The following is a 15,782-nucleotide window of genomic DNA, read 5'->3' on the forward strand; positions in this document are numbered from 1 at the left end:
TCCCCAAGAGCACGTAACCCACTTGCGAGCTGTACTCCGCAAACTGCGTGAAAACCAACTGTACGCAAAGCTAGAAAAATTCTCCTTCCACGTCACCGAGGTGGAGTTTCTGAGATATGTACTGACACCGCAGGGGATCAAGATGGACAATAGAAAAGTGGAGGCAATCCTCACTTGGTCCTCACCCACGTCTGTAAAGGGAGTACAGAGTTTCCTAGGGTTTGCAAACTTTTATCGACGCTTCATACCAGGATTCTCACATATTGTACATCCAATAACGTCCTTGCTGTGCAAACACCGCAAGTTCGAATGGACACCAGCGGCGGAAGAAGCTTTCCAAGCTCTCAAGGAAAAATTCACCTCAGCCCCAATTCTGCAACACCCACAGCCTGATTTACCGTACATCGTGGAAACGGATGCTTCAAGCATTGCAATGGGGGCCGTATTGTCTCAACAAAATCCTGAAACCGGATTCCTTCACCCCATTGCCTTTTGGTCAAGGAATTTTTCTCCAGCAGCATTAAACTATGCAGTTTCTGAGAAAGAACTCCTAGCAATCAAAAGCGCACTGTGTGAATGGCGACATTACTTACTAGGAGCAAAACACACCATCACAATAATAACAGATCATCGGAACTTGCAATACTTACTCTCAGCAAAAGCTCAGTTTACTAGGCAGCTCCCTTGGGCCCTATCCTTAATGGAATACGACTTTGTAATCACCTACCCCCCCCCGGAGTTAAGAACGGGAAAGCCGATGCGTTATCCCGCATTGGCACAGGAGAGGAAGTCTACAATGCCCCTAACCCGGTGGAGATCATACCCAGCCATAAAATTCTCAGTCTCTGCATCAGCCCATCTCCATTAAATACTCCTCAGGAATCCATAAAAGAAAATATATCTGAAGAAGACCTACTGGCATGGGACACGAAGGGAGATCAGTTAACCATCCAAGACAAATTACCATACTACCAAAAACGCCTCTACGTGCCAATTAAGGATTTGCAACAAGCAATCATATCAGACTACCACGACTCGCTGTTAGAAGATCATCCGGGTATAGCCAAAACCATGAAGAAAGTAAGCAAATCTTATTGGTGGCCAACTTGGCGAGAAGATATTGCCACCTACATAAGCACCTGTGAGGTGTGTGCACAATACAAAACATCCAGGCAAAAACCAGCCGGCCTCCTTCAGCCAAACACCATTCCGCCAGCGCCCTGACACACAGTATCAATGGACTTCGTCACTGATATACCCCCTAACTCAGGTTATAATACCATCCTCGTAGTAGTGGACCTCTTCTCCAGAATGGCCCATTTCATAGCTCTAAAGGGTATTCCCTCAGCTCAGACCCTGGCGCAGGTTTTTCTAGACCGAATCGTCAAGTTACATGGATTCCCTCCCATAATCGTTTCTGACAGAGGCAGCCAATTTGTATCTCGTTTTTGGAAAAAATGTTGTGCCCTGACAAAAGTAGAAGTCCGTCTGTCTTCTAGTCACCACCCTCAAACGGAGCGCCAAACCGAGCGCACGAACCAGACCATGGAACAGTATTTGTGCTGTCTATTACACCAAACAAGCCAAAGCTGGACAGAAATTCTATGGATGGCAGAGTATGCCTACTACAACTCAACACATTCATCAACCCAAACAACACCCTTCTTTACTATATATGGTCAAAACCCCAGAACGTCGGTCTACGATCCGCCAGAAAAGATTGAAATGCCTGCAGTAAAGAATCTACATGCCAGCATCATGAAAGCAGCCAGAGAAGCCAGCAGGAACCTACAGCAAGCCAAAGAAACACAGAAAAGAAACGCTGATCGCCACCAACGAAAAACCCCAGATTATCAAGTGGGAGACTCGGTGTGGCTGGAAACTAGACAGATTGCTTGAAAGGGTCCCAAGAAATTTCAGCCTAGATACATACAATAGAAAAAGTAATTAATCCAACAGCCATGAGACTGGCGTTACCTCAACATATGCGCATACATCCCGTATTTCACGTGTCACTATTAAAACCAGCACACCCAGGAACCAGAACTTCCACACCTCCCGCACCCATACAAGTGGGTGAAGAAGCACTAGAATATGAAATAAAGATCATATTAGATTCCAAACAAGTATGAAAGACCCTGTATTATTTGATTGACTGCAAGGGGTACGGACCCCAGGAAAGATCATGGGAACACAGCACGCACGTGCATGCCCCCCGATTGGTGCAGACATTCCATCGGGACCATCCTGAGAAACCAAAGCCCTCATACACACCATTGGGAGGTGTCTTGAGGGGGAAGACTGTCATGGGTATCAGGCAGGTAGTTGGGGCAAGCTGGATGGAGGCTTGGCAGGCCTGGCATAGGCACACAAAGAACCCATAACAAATCCCTCCATTCCTTCCTAGTGTTTGTAGTAACTTCCTGGTTACCACTTCCTGTTGCCAAACAGGAAGTGCAGGATAACTCATGAGCTCTCTAGTGTTTGGGTGTGGCTGGCTATATAAGCCACACCCAAGATTCTTCCAGTGCTTCATGTTGCTTACTGTGAGCTGTATCAGCAAAACACTTGCTGTGCTCTGGATCAGCCAGCATCTGCTTACCTGCTCCGGATCATCCGGATCATCCTGTTTCTGCTTACCTGCTCCGGATCATCCTGCTTCTGCTTACCTGCTCCGGATCATTCAGCTTTAGCTTACCTGGTTCTTACTCCACACCGCAACTATCTCCAGTCAAGAGGGGACTTCTACACCAGCACAATAAGAACAAAGAAGAACAGCGTTAACACGTGCACATCAGTAATGCTGTGCATACTCACCGAATCTTCCTGCGCCGCTGGAATCCAGGTTAGTTACTCGAGCACACAACCCCCTGTAAGAAAGAAGAGACATTGTTCATTGAGCTTGCTCCAATAACGCAGACACTTATTTCACTGCGCGCTCTCTCTCTCTACGCGGTGCATACCTACCAAAAGCCTCCGTGCAAACTTACCTAACCATCAAGTCTCCAGTAGCTATGATCCCGGACTCGAGGCGCTAATACCACAATTTCTCCTGCAAGGGAAAGAGAGAGACATTACCAGGCGCGCTCAAATTGAAGGCGCTGCGCAAACCTACCAGCAACTAGCTTCTACACGCAGCGCTACTCACCCACAAAGATACCAGCAAACAAAGACAATACAGACAATTTTGGACACACAACATTCTCTGTGCAACGTTCACTTGTGGGAAGAACTTTCTAACCAGTGAAGAAACTGGCGCATTGAACTCTCGGCCTCGCTGTGAAGGCATAAAACAACGTTTGGCATCTGAACTCAGCCTACAGACATTGGCACCAGTCACATGAGTAAATCGCGCCCCTGTAAAAGGCAGGATGGAGTGCACACCATACTAAAGATCAAGGAAAGCGCCTAGGGGGACATCGCAGCACACAGTAAAGAGAAGGGAAGTGCACAGGGGAATCGGGTGAATTCAGGTCTGAGTGTACACCTTGTATTTGACAGGTATTCCTCCGGAAGTGAAGACTCGGGGTCAAGGGAGGCTCGTCCATCTCTCCTACAGAGACACAGGTGAGTGTGACAGTGTTGGGCCTTCCGATAGTCCGCAAACTCCTAGTGGCCCTCTGGCATACCTCAGAGTTTGTCCCAACAGTATCAATATAAGAAAGCACCAGGACGGTCCAATGGGGCCAGGATGCCTTTTATCAGAAGAGGGGAGAGCACACTGCTCAAAATGAAGGTTCCAATACTGTATATTGTGTCATCCTTGCAATTGGAAGATTAATGTATCCGTTAAGTAGCTGGCATCTGACAGTTGACATCTGTAGTTCGTCAAATCCCCTTGATTACAATTAGTTCCCACTAAGTAATTCCATCATCACAACAGTAGGCAGTATATTTGAGCCATGCCTGTACATTTGAAAGTGGACCCTTGCACCAAGCAGCCACCACATGGCATCGGCCAACATTAATAGTAAACCTACTGTTAGGCACAATTGTATGCAGTACCCTTTGGGTGCACTACAACAACCCTGATCTCCTGGCAATAGGAACCCAACCTTTGGTATAAGTCTGTACTACACAGGTTGGTAGCGTGTTGAGCAGCCAGGCTTCTCTCAAGAGGAGTCAATGTGAGCTGTAGGGGAGTTAAACAGAAATTCACAGTGACAAGTAGTCAAATAAACTCTTATAAACAAGGTTTTTTGAATAAATAATTATTAATTTATCAGTCAGTTAGAGTAGGCCTTCTTCAGAAGGGAGCAATATAACAGTAAAACTCAAATATACTTCACAAAATACACACTCTTAATATCTGTAAATCAGTTAATACCCTTTTGGGATGGCCCACAGCAACAGCCTACACCCTCAGGTGACTTCAATAGCTAGGGTGCTGGGGACATTAATATATCACTGTTGTATTTAGAATCATTTAGGAGTAAGTCAAAGGAAAAGGTTATTAGAACATACAAGAGACCACAAATATTCTTAAGCAGGAAAATACTTTCAGATCCCCCAATACGAGTCATTCAGTGGAACAGGCTAAGCCAAAGTCAATGGGCAAAAGTCTATATGAGCTGAAGCACTTCTTAGCAGGTGAGTAAGAAAAGTCTTTGCACAATGTTTTAGAAGTCTTTGAAGAAAAAGAAGAACCAATGTAGGGCCACAAGCTGTTACACTTGTGAGTAGTAGAAGATGCAAGCAACTCTACAGCAAGAGGCAAGTTCTCTCAGACTTTTACAGTACCTTTGTATTGAAGAAAAAGTGCAGCAGATGACCTCTGTTCCTGAGCAGCTCTGCAGATCTCACTGTTCCTGGGCCTCAGTCGTGGAGACAAGAGGGATGAGTTCTGAGGACTCCTGCACTGCAATGGGACGGTCACCGCTCTCAACCGACAATCTTCGAACAATTGGCTGTTCAGTGTTTCAGCTCTTTGCGTCTACCTCAAATACCAACACTGTGGTTCCTGACTGTCGAGATGGGCTTTCCTTGCTTCTGGGGTCCCACACTCTGTTGAGGGGGCTCAGGCTCAGTCAGTCCTGCTTCCTGGGAGTCCGGAGGATCTTCCTGGAGCTCTTGACCAGCTTAAAAGCAACGCACACAATCTGGTGTTCCTCTCCCTGGCGTTTTGGTTTCCAGCAGCAGCTCTGTGGAAAGTCAACCCGCTCCGAGAGAATTTCCAGGTGGCTTACTTTGGAGTTGATTGGTCCCACCAACTCAAGGGCAGAAGTCGTCCTTGCAGCGGCTTCTCTGTCGATACGAATTTGGAGTTTCAGCACAGCAGCAGGGCTTCACCCAGTAAACCACCAGTCCAGGAGTTGCAGCAGGTGTCCTCTTCAAGTTCTTCGGTTCCTTCGTCCAGTGGGCAACTCTGCCTTCCAAGCCAAAAACCTCGCCTTTTATTCTGTTCTCTCCCATTCATTCCAGCCTAGCTGTCAGTCACCCAGCAGGGTGGCTGTCCTTGCCGGACAATCAGCCAGCCAATCACTATAGAGTGCATTCGGGTCTCCTAGGAGACTAAGCACAGGGAGTTTCTGGCACCTCCCTCACTTACTGCCCACCCCAGACACCCTGGAGCCAGAAACAGGCTTCACTCGTGAATCCCGCCAAAGGCAAAGCGAACAAAGGGACCAAACATGGTTTGGTGCGCAGAGTAAATCTCAAGAAGACCTTTGCATAAAGGAATGGAGAAAAAAGACCAGGGCCATTTTGATAAAAATGGCACCCTTGCGTGCTTTACTGGAGCTGCGAACGCAGCCCGCAGTAAATGCACACTACGGTAGTTAAAAGTAAACCACTGCCACCAGCCATTCATTGCGGAAAGGGTAGCATAAAAATGTTACATGAGAAGCTAGACAAAGGGAATACTAAGTAGCCCCTCCAGCACCTTATTGTAAGATAGTGTTTGCTGGGTCTAGAAAGTTATAAATGTAAGTAAAGTCAATTTCACTTTAGTGCTCTTGGAAACAGTAGTATATCCCAGAGAAGGTATTTAAACCTTTGGGTAATCTGGAAGACGTCCCTGTGTCACTGCACTGAAGGTGCTGTGGGACACCATGTAAAAGATGATGCCTATGGAGTTTGTCAGACTCCATAACCAAAAGAAACACAGTGTTCAAAAAGCACATTAAAATACATGAGAGAGTGGGACAAGAGTCTCACTCTCTCAAGGTTAAAAAAATCAAGTCATCAAAATCCAGCAAAGGTTCTGGGGGTCTCTCAGGTGGAGGGAATTAGCACATTTCTGAGAATTCTCCCTAACACCTACCAGGCTTCTGTAGCTCTTCTTTTCTACCCTGGGGTACCTTAGACGATCTCAAGTTATTTTGCCTAACACATTAATTACCTCAACCCAAAAACCATGTACGAGGGGGTGAGGCATACACAAGTCAAGTGTAAAATATCTGTGTCTTTATAGTAGGGGTCTGATAAAACTAATTGAGGTACTTACTTTTGTATGAATCTGAATCTAATTACAAGGAATACTCTTAGGCCCTGAATATTAGACTGATGGTAACCTGCTGATGCTATCGGCGGGTTACTGGCAGACTCGCCTTACCGTTTCTTTCATCTGATATCCTGGTTATACTGGGATATTACGATATTACGGGCAGCGGAGGAACAGTAAGTTCCAATTTCTGTGGAGTTGCATAGGACCCCATGGGAATGGGAACCCTGAAGCACAAGCATTGTTAGTAATGGCGCAGTTCTTCAATGAAAAATCTGCCGGTAGGGGCCAGAACTACCTGCAGGTCAGGTCTGCCTGTAGTTCACAGCCCCTACTGGCAGACTTGTAGTCTGCCGGTCCGAAAAAGGTGCCAGTAACCAGGGCCTTAGTCTCTCGAATTGTATAACTATTGTTCCTCCTCAATTTGGGTGCCTAAATATTTGTCCCATTGAGCACTGGAGCAATTTCAATGCCTGCCATTTGTGAGGTCGCTGTATATAACATGGTTATGAGCCTGTCCTTCTGTTGACTTATAATCAGAGTAAGAGGCGGCAAAGATCTGGGTTGGTAGGGGAAATCAAACAGGTAGGGGGACCCAAAGCCAACTTTAGCTAGAAATATAAAGCTGTCCAACAAAGTTATACCGCCTTTGCCATAAAGGAGTGACAGGATATGAATACCCTTTCTTGGATCAGATCTCCCTAACAGCTCACCACCATACTGGACGAAGACTGCAGAATCCCTTACTCCAATGTGTTTGGGATGCCAGTTACCCAGGGGATAGGAAGGAGAGCAGAAAGGAAACCAACCAGTCTGCTTCTTTTGCTTGTCTCCTCCTAGCTTGACGTGTACCTTGCACTAAGGCCACACCTTCGTGACATGCCTGGGAGTCTGCAGGGGCCACTGATTGAAGAAGTGCCGGAGCTGATGCTCAGGGCACAAAGTGAAGTGATATGATGTATAATGGGTCTGAACAATCCAGGTTCAGGCCAACCCTAATGTACGGTAGTGGTAATGTTCATCAGCCAATCTGGGCTTAATTTTGTGCCCATATTAGGTTAGTAAGGTTCACAACTTTACAAAGAATCCCTTGGACAGAAGCACAGGTATTTTCTTAAAGCAAACATGAGCATTACATTCATTTCAATGCAAGAGATCCTCCCAATTAATTCACATCTAAAGCTAAATCCGGCTCTCAGTTACACCTTCCAATGTGTTGACTGTCGCATCACAATTGGAGCGCATAATTTGCTTGACACTTCGACATACCACCACACCCAAGTATTTCACCTGTTCTCCTCTCCATCTAGGTCCTGGGACCTCACCAACTTCCACTGCGGCATTAGTGATGATATATATGTTTGATTCATTTGAGTTCACTTCCATCCCCGAATGTTCCCCCGAAAACCAATTGTTCTACAACAATAGGATTCAGTTTGTGAAAGGGAGACCTAACAAAAAGGATATCTTTCATATAGGGAGAAATCAATACTTTGTAAAAGCACAACTGCAGGCCTCTAGCCCCAAGGCCCTCTCTCAATCTTGCCGCCAAAGGCTCAGGGCCTGATTCTGAGCTTGTGATAAAAAGTGTGGGGAAATACGACATACTCCCCTCCAGTTTCCAGCACCAACATTCTGAGGTGGGTGGAAATATTGGGGGAAAGGGAGTGAGGAGGGGTGATGTGCTTTCAGGCAGCAAAAGCTGCTAAAATCACACGTTGTGGGGGAAACGTACTCCAGTGACATTGCGAGCATTTCTTAATAGAATGCCACTTTTCCAGTTTAAGAAGGTTTTCTTAAACTTTCATTAAACTAGAAACGTGGTGCTGCAGTCCAAAAAATGCATTGTTTATGAAGGGAAAAAGTGTGCAGTCGAGTTTAACAGCACTTCAAAGCTACCTTATTTTTACTCCTTTTTTGTCTTGCCATTGCTGCTGGGAGGAGAATCCCCTCCATGTAGCTGCCCTGCATTCCTGATGGCTGCAAGGGCTGTTGTCAAGCCATACATCAGGCACATGCCAAAGCTTTCCTGTCCCTGCACCACATTCTTTCCTCATCAGAATATGGTGTTTGTAAGTATAGTGTTCCTCCTTCATGGAGGAATACGTTCTTACTTTTGCACACACCTCAGAGTCGCGCCTCTCAGTCACAAATGTGAATAACCTGTGGAAGAACGCAAAGCCCATTCCGGTTAACCTCCCCATCCGCTAATTTCCTTCTGATGAAGAGCATTCCATCCCAGGGATTAGCGTAAAGAACTGCAATGATGGAAACAGAAAATGTATCCAGACCCCTTCTTTGCAGCACTGAAAAAAGAAGAGGACATTCAGTTGGATTTAACGCCTTAAGTGCCAGGCTACTATGCAAGGCTATGCAAAAAGGACGAGCATACTCGTCTTTTGCACTTTTTAATGCCTTTTCAGCATTAAGCAATACCATGGTAGCCGAGAGCTTCCCGTCCACTTGATGAGGGAGAGCAAAAAGCCTTCCCAGGTTGCATGAGGTGAGCCTTACCTGGACGAACCTGGACCGATGCAATATAACAAGGAAATGTATGGTAGGGATTGGCCTGTTCACGATAGTGGTTGACCAGCATTTTGTTATCCAGCTGTTCAGCAAAATAGGACGATACGAGGCACAGTCCAAAGGGGAGGGTATTGCCCCATTTAAGTATACAAGTTATCCTCCTACACCCAATGCCCAAGTAACAGCATCAAAAATCCTAGGACGTGAAACAGTTGTATACACTGGGGGAAACTATGATTCCCTCCTCAGAACAACCTGCAAATTGGGTGCAATGATTACAACACCTAAAAAGGCCAAACAAAATAAAGAAAATGCAATGCAATAAGCCATATGAAACTTTAAACTGAATCCTGGGCACCACCAGGGTGGCAAAGGAAAAACTAAAATATCGGAGCATGGGAAATCATCACAATCCTGTGTGTCAGGAGTCTGTGGTGAACTTCCTCACGGCCAGATAAACCGTGTGTTGTCTTAGTATTTGCTGTCCTTACGGATTGGTTTCTTTTATAATTGACTTTCAATTTGTTCCTGTTTAGTTAAAAAAACAAAAAATTGAAACCATAATAAAAACCTAATTTAGCAATGAGCCTAGAGCTGATGTTCGAATTAATAATGGTAATTTTCCTCAAATATATGACATATGTAGAAAGATTGAAAGTTGGATCATTAAGGGAACAAATTGTTGTGGCATTTCAATTTCCCTAGTTCCTGTTGGGTAATAGAGGATATACCTGTATGTATTGTTCTGTCCACAGATAAGTCCTGGGGCAATGCCTGGTCCAGGCCATGAAGCAGGCCATTCAGGAAGTAATGTGCCATGTGCAGTATGGAGAAGAAATAAGTATTGCCATTGTGGGTCTCTCTCGCCGTTGCCAGAAACATCATGGAGTTACTGTTTGAGCTTCAGGAAGTGAAGTTTTTCTGTGCAGCCTTCACAGAAGTCTAAGGATAGTGTCCTTGGCTTGATATTTCAGGAGTCTCATGATGATCCCGAGAGGGATCTTCTTCTAGAGACAATTCTCAGTCAGTGGCCAGAGTGCTCTCTGATCACTTTCAGCAGATTTACCATTTCCTTTCATTTCCCCTTTGAAGGATGCTGTTGAACCCACAACCTCTGTTCTTGACAGCTCTTGACTTCTTCCATTCCGTTTCATGTGTCAGTCCAATTGCATCTAAAATATATAATATCCCTTAAATCTGGCATCATATGTGTCATATATTCAGAGATGCCATTTACAACAAATACATTGGCAGCAAACATGTAGATGCAATAATATTGCTCCTATGTTTATGCTATCCATGTGCAAATGTGCCCGATTTTAGCACCATAAGCCCAAATTAGAATTTCTGGTGCCTAAATTGAAAGGGTGGTAAAAACTGCATAAAGACAAAAATTGCTTCACGGCAATAAAACGAAAATGTGTTTGGTGGGTGAATGGAGCAAGAAAGGGGGACATACTGTGATGGTCTGTAGGTAAGTGGCCACAGAGTATGGCACCCTTGCCATTAAAAAAGAAAGGGACATGTTTCTCTAAAAATAAATCTGAAAAAGAAACAGCAAAAAACACAGACAACATCATTCAGAAATGTTTTCGCTTGTGATGAATTCAGTAAAAACCATATATCTATCACCTGAAGATATTTTCTGCTTTTTTTAAAAACATTTTCTTGCTCATCTCAACAGATGGAAGAAGGTCGCCAATATCTGAAAACACTGCTGAAATGGAAACATTTTGATGAATCCACAGATTTAAGGCAGAGCATTCTCCTGGATGTTATTTACAAAAGCATTGTCTTTGCAACAAGGAAAGGATTTCCATGGTCCACAGTGGCACTAGTTGGAAAGTTATCTGAAGAATTATTCCATGAAGTAAAAGGTACTGCAACATTTCAAATTTACAGCCATTGTCATTCACAGTTGCCAACCATATCTCAAATACGTATTCCTTCAGATACACAGCAAATTAAAATATGTAGTATGACAAAGTGTGTTGTCTTACTCTGGGGATATCTAGTGGTGCAACCAAGTGGGCCAAGTGCCTCCCGAGTTACTGGATGATGGACTCATGGAGGTATGAGACAGATCCTCCGGTCACCCTCACTTTACCTCTGTCATCGGGCACGGGACAGTGCCATGCTCTCATAAACACTGATCCTGTGAGCATCAAGCAGTCTTACAGCCGCGTACAGCAATAGGCACACCTTCCACAAAGAAAACCAGGCTAGAGTTATCCTGGGCATAACCAGATGGCAGGATAACATTACTGCTACATTGGTTACCTTCACTGCTAGTTTTGGAGGCAATGCGTCTCCCCTCCGGATGCTAAAGTGCAAATACCCAGACATAATTGCCAAGAGGGGGGTGGAAACACAGGACATACAAACATTACCCAAACTAAAGTAGTTTTTGAAGGTGGGGGTGGCATTAGGATTTTGAGAGATTTGGCAGGACAAAGAGGACATTGCTGGAGGGGCTTGGTGGGCAGGATGCTAGAAGAGCAAGAAGAGAAGTATCATGTAGTTAAGTGGCAGGAGGAGGTTTTTAAGGAACACCGTGAGAAGGTTGGCGTGGAATAACAAGTGGAGGAGGTAAAGGAACTTCAGCAAGAGGTTGGATATCAGGAGGAAGAGGTTAAGAAACATTAGGAGTTGGTTTGACCTGGTCAATTAGAACATAATGCAAAAATAAAGAAGGCTGTCAAAGTGGTAGCTAGCAAGAGCACTATGGCTTGAAAGGACATATCTGCTCCAAGGCATGGGGTGTTGAGACCCCAAACTAAGGGGGTTTAGCCCATGGTCTGAGAAGGCGTAAGCACATTGCAGGATGTGAAGGAGGAGCTGGAGAAGAGCAGTTCTAAACAGGCGTGGAAGGGACTGGATTCCCGAACCCTGAGACAGATAGGTGGTATAAACCTCATGAGCCTGCCTATATAAACTGAAAGTAGTAAACCTGGTTGGCTCCACTGTGGAATAAGAGAGAAATGCCACTGGTCTCTGTACTTGCTAGAAGAGAACCAACACCTCCTGTGATATGTACAACTGCATGATGTTGTCATATCCCAGTTGAAGAGCACCAATTCTGAGGAGGAGAGAAGGAACAATTGGCATCAAGACTGTGTGTGCCCAAAGAGAGGTATCCTCATGACTATTAGGAGTCATGAGTATTCAGATTTGGGTTTGCATAGGTTTGCTGAGGAGAGAGAAACTCTTTTTTTTTTGTTTTGGAACTTTGTTTGATGGATTCCTGACATTGGTTTTGGGGACTGTCCAATTTTCATGGTACTAGTGAATAATACCTCTATGAAGAGAATTCCAAAGAATGGGCGAACGGTACAAGAAAGACTCTGATAACCTTAACCCCGGGGATTTATAGTTGGAGATCTTTTCAAATCATTGCTAAATTGTTCACAGGGGCGTAGGAGACCCATAAAATCTGGGGGGGCGGGGGACACCTTGGGGGCATTGCTTTATTTAATTTATTTATTGTGTTTTAGTCAAAGAACTCGACTTTTCACAAAGTGAAAATAGCAGTATGTATTAAATTACATATATCATCACTGTATAAAACAAGTGAAAAGAAGAAAAGAAAACACAAGAAAATTAAGAAAAAGAAAAGCAGATCAGAGTATAAAATCCTTGAATTTGGCGTCTCACTTCAGAAGGCTCAGTTCACGTAAAGATTTTACCACTTCCCAGGTAAAATCGCTAACAATATGAACTCATGGGCTTAACCGCTAGATACAGGAACACACAACAGAGAAAGCCCCACTCTTAGCAGGGAGTGGGGCATAAGGACTGCCTCCCACATTCACCTGCACAACATGAACTTCCTTGTGTGAGAAAACTAAGCCCAACTCCCTTGACTCCAACAACTAGCCATTCTCTGATTAAAAAGAATAGGTGCATTGATGCTACCACCAAAAGATAACTGTAAAGTTTTAATCGCACGCTGCACGCACCAAAGAAAGAGATGTAAATGTACTAATCGTTGGGCCCGAAGTGAGATTGGAGCCCGGCCTTCCGCTACCATTCCCTTGGGCTTACTACCATAAGACCACCCCCCAACACAAATGTTAAACTTGGTACCCTTGCGTTGCATACACAACACCACACAAGCAGCGCAGTGTGCAGCCACCCCCACCCCCAGGCTGCAGACTCACTTTAGCTGGTCTGTAGGTGTATATATATATATATATATATATATATATATATATATATATATATATTTTGATGGAACTAGTACTAGTGAACCGTTCGTGTGCACGTTGGCTAGATGAGTTTGTTAGTTCCAGAACCTAGATGCCCTTAAAACGCCAAGTGTGTCATTTAATGCAGGAGCGTCTCATGGCAGTCTTCTGCCCACTCCAGGTGCTGTTTCTTGGGCTGGGTTCTGTACTAACAGGAGCTTCTTACAGAAGCGAGCACAGGTCATGGTCACCTGGGGTTGGCGTGAAAGCTGCGGCAGGCTGACGGCACCCCTGTCAGACATACAGTTTATTACCTGAGCTTTAAAAATTTGCTGTTAAGCAAACTCCAAATAGGTTTTTGTCATGACCGGGACCTTGCTCCTGCAAACACCTGGATTGTTGAGAGCTGCCGTTAAGATGTACAGTTAGATACTCCCCACAGTCTGAGAATAGATGTCCCAAACTTCAAGGTTCGGTGGCTAAACCGTCAGGACCAAGTTGGGCCAGAGGGATGGGGTGGGTGCCCAGAGCAAATAAACCCAACCATTAATGATTCTTAGGACTGAGAGAGGACTGCCCTCAATTGCAATCAGATGCAGCCTTAAGCAAATAAACATGCGGTCTGGCCCAGATGGCGGACCTTACACATTAGAGCTGGTCCCTGTCAGGAGAGTGAGGACTTGAGAGTTCCCAACGAGCATGTGTCTGCCTCTGGAAGGATGGAACGGGAGGGCTGAGGAGGGGTCAGTAACACCCACCATGGGCAGCGGGGCAGAGTCAGCCGCCTCCCAGGCTTACCTGGGAGAGAGTCCGGGTCTAAAGGTGGGTAGGTTTTACCTGAACCCTACTCCAACAGCACGCCGGACACTGTGCGCGCAACGAAGCACGAAAGAACATCTGCCACGTTGGCCGAAAACAACAGAAATACTGCTGCCAGAGCCCCGCATTCACAAGACAGAACGAGCCACAGTCCAGATAGCCTCCCCGCATTTACCGTAAACTCGTTAACGGTTTACAAGTTACCTGATTACAGAAACCAGAATTACACATCACTTTAAGTCAATCACTTGCCTTAGGTACGTAGATAGACGTAGTAGCTGAGTAGGTCGACTCGAGTCGCCATCAGAGTCTCACTCTGTCTCTCTCCCTCGATAAGCATGAGCACGTGTTGCTGCCTGGCTTCGCCTTTGTTCTGGAAAAACAAAGGCTGAGGCTCATGCTGTGCAGCAGTGCACTGCGCAGGGGCACGTGCAGTTTGTTCCCTGGCCTGGGCACGTTCCAACTGCGCAGGTGCAGGGCACGCATAAGTGAGCAGAAGAAGTACTTAGTTATAACTTGTACTTTTGCTGTTGCACACGCTCCTGTATCAAGTGGACGATCCGTACTCTCTGTGCCTGAAGATCGTCTCTCTGTTCTCCCTTGTCCCCACCCCTTGCACTCGTATAATCTGCAGAATCGCAGTCAGACCTATTTGCAGTATCTCAAAATGTTAAATGTATTTTACGCACTTACTCTGCCTGTGCAGACTATTATCGTCTCGGATTTTCAAGGGCTCTGAGCGACTGTTGTTTTTTCCCCATGTTCCCACCCTCCTTGAGCGCTTTGAAACACTTGCCTGTGTATAGGTGCTTTATAAATAAACAATACCATACCACAGCAAGTAAAACAGGGATTTGCGTGCCATTCTGCCCGCAAATCCCCATTCGTCAAACAGTGATTTGCGGGCAGAAATGCACGCATATCCCCATTTTACAGGCAAATAATTCCATGAATCAGGGAGTTCATTGTGTTAAGTAGCACACTAACAGTGATTTTAATTACAATCTGCTGGTGCAATGTTTAAAACTGGTGTAATTTGATGGTGTCATAGGATTGTTGAATGTCATTCAGCGACCACCCACCATTTGCCCCATTGTTGCCAGTGTAGCAGTGGTACACTGAAGTGCATATATGTAACTAATTAAAGGAGCATCCAGGGTTTCTTTCCGGTGTAACATACTCTGATTGGCACATGCATGGCTTTCTGCAACATGTGAACTTCATTTATATTAAAGTTATTCACCATTACATTTAATTCAACCACAGAAAAGTGCTGTAAAAAGAGTTATAACATCATTCCACATTCATATGCAGTTAAGTTAACCTGGCCCTAAAATATATTTGAACACAAATATATCAAAAATAGCAAAATAACAAAATAACACTACGCCCGGGAAGAAAAAAAACACACCATGTCTAAAAAGAAAATGCAATCCTCAAAAATAACATTTAAAAGGACATCAGGTTGTCTGATAAACCGAGTTCCAAATACGCAGGCGCGGGGCACACATGAGTGAGCAGCAGAAGCACTTAGTCATAACTTGTACTTTTGCTGTTTTGCACGCATGCTGACAGCTGCAGCCTGCAGACAGTGCAGGCTGCCTGCAGACGTATTTTTACATGATGCAGGCCTGCAGCAAAGACACAATTTTGGGGGAGATAAAGGCCATTATATCCCCCCCACTTAAAATTGTTGGGGGATTTGCCCCCCCTTTCGCCCCCATGTCCTACGCCCATGATTGTTGAGTTGTTTGCAGAAAGGCAATCAAGTTAATTATGGGAAACAATAGACCAGATGATAATCAACA

The 15,782-nt window shown here is 45.0% G+C and overlaps 1 protein-coding gene across 1 annotated transcript in view; it reads left to right on the top strand.

The window, feature by feature from the left end:
• C4PH8orf74 (chromosome 4p C8orf74 homolog) overlaps positions 1–15,782 on the top strand; it is a 334,059-nt gene that overhangs the window by 59,679 nt on the left and 258,598 nt on the right. Inside the window, exon 2 of the mRNA XM_069604999.1 lies at positions 10,653–10,845. Coding sequence (XP_069461100.1) covers positions 10,653–10,845 — 193 coding nt within the window. The remainder of the gene's footprint in view (positions 1–10,652; positions 10,846–15,782) is intronic.

Source organism: Ambystoma mexicanum, chromosome 4p (genome assembly GCF_040938575.1).
Source record: "Ambystoma mexicanum isolate Mex_15411 chromosome 4p, UKY_AmexF1_1, whole genome shotgun sequence".
Classification (NCBI taxonomy): Eukaryota; Metazoa; Chordata; class Amphibia; order Caudata; family Ambystomatidae; genus Ambystoma; species Ambystoma mexicanum.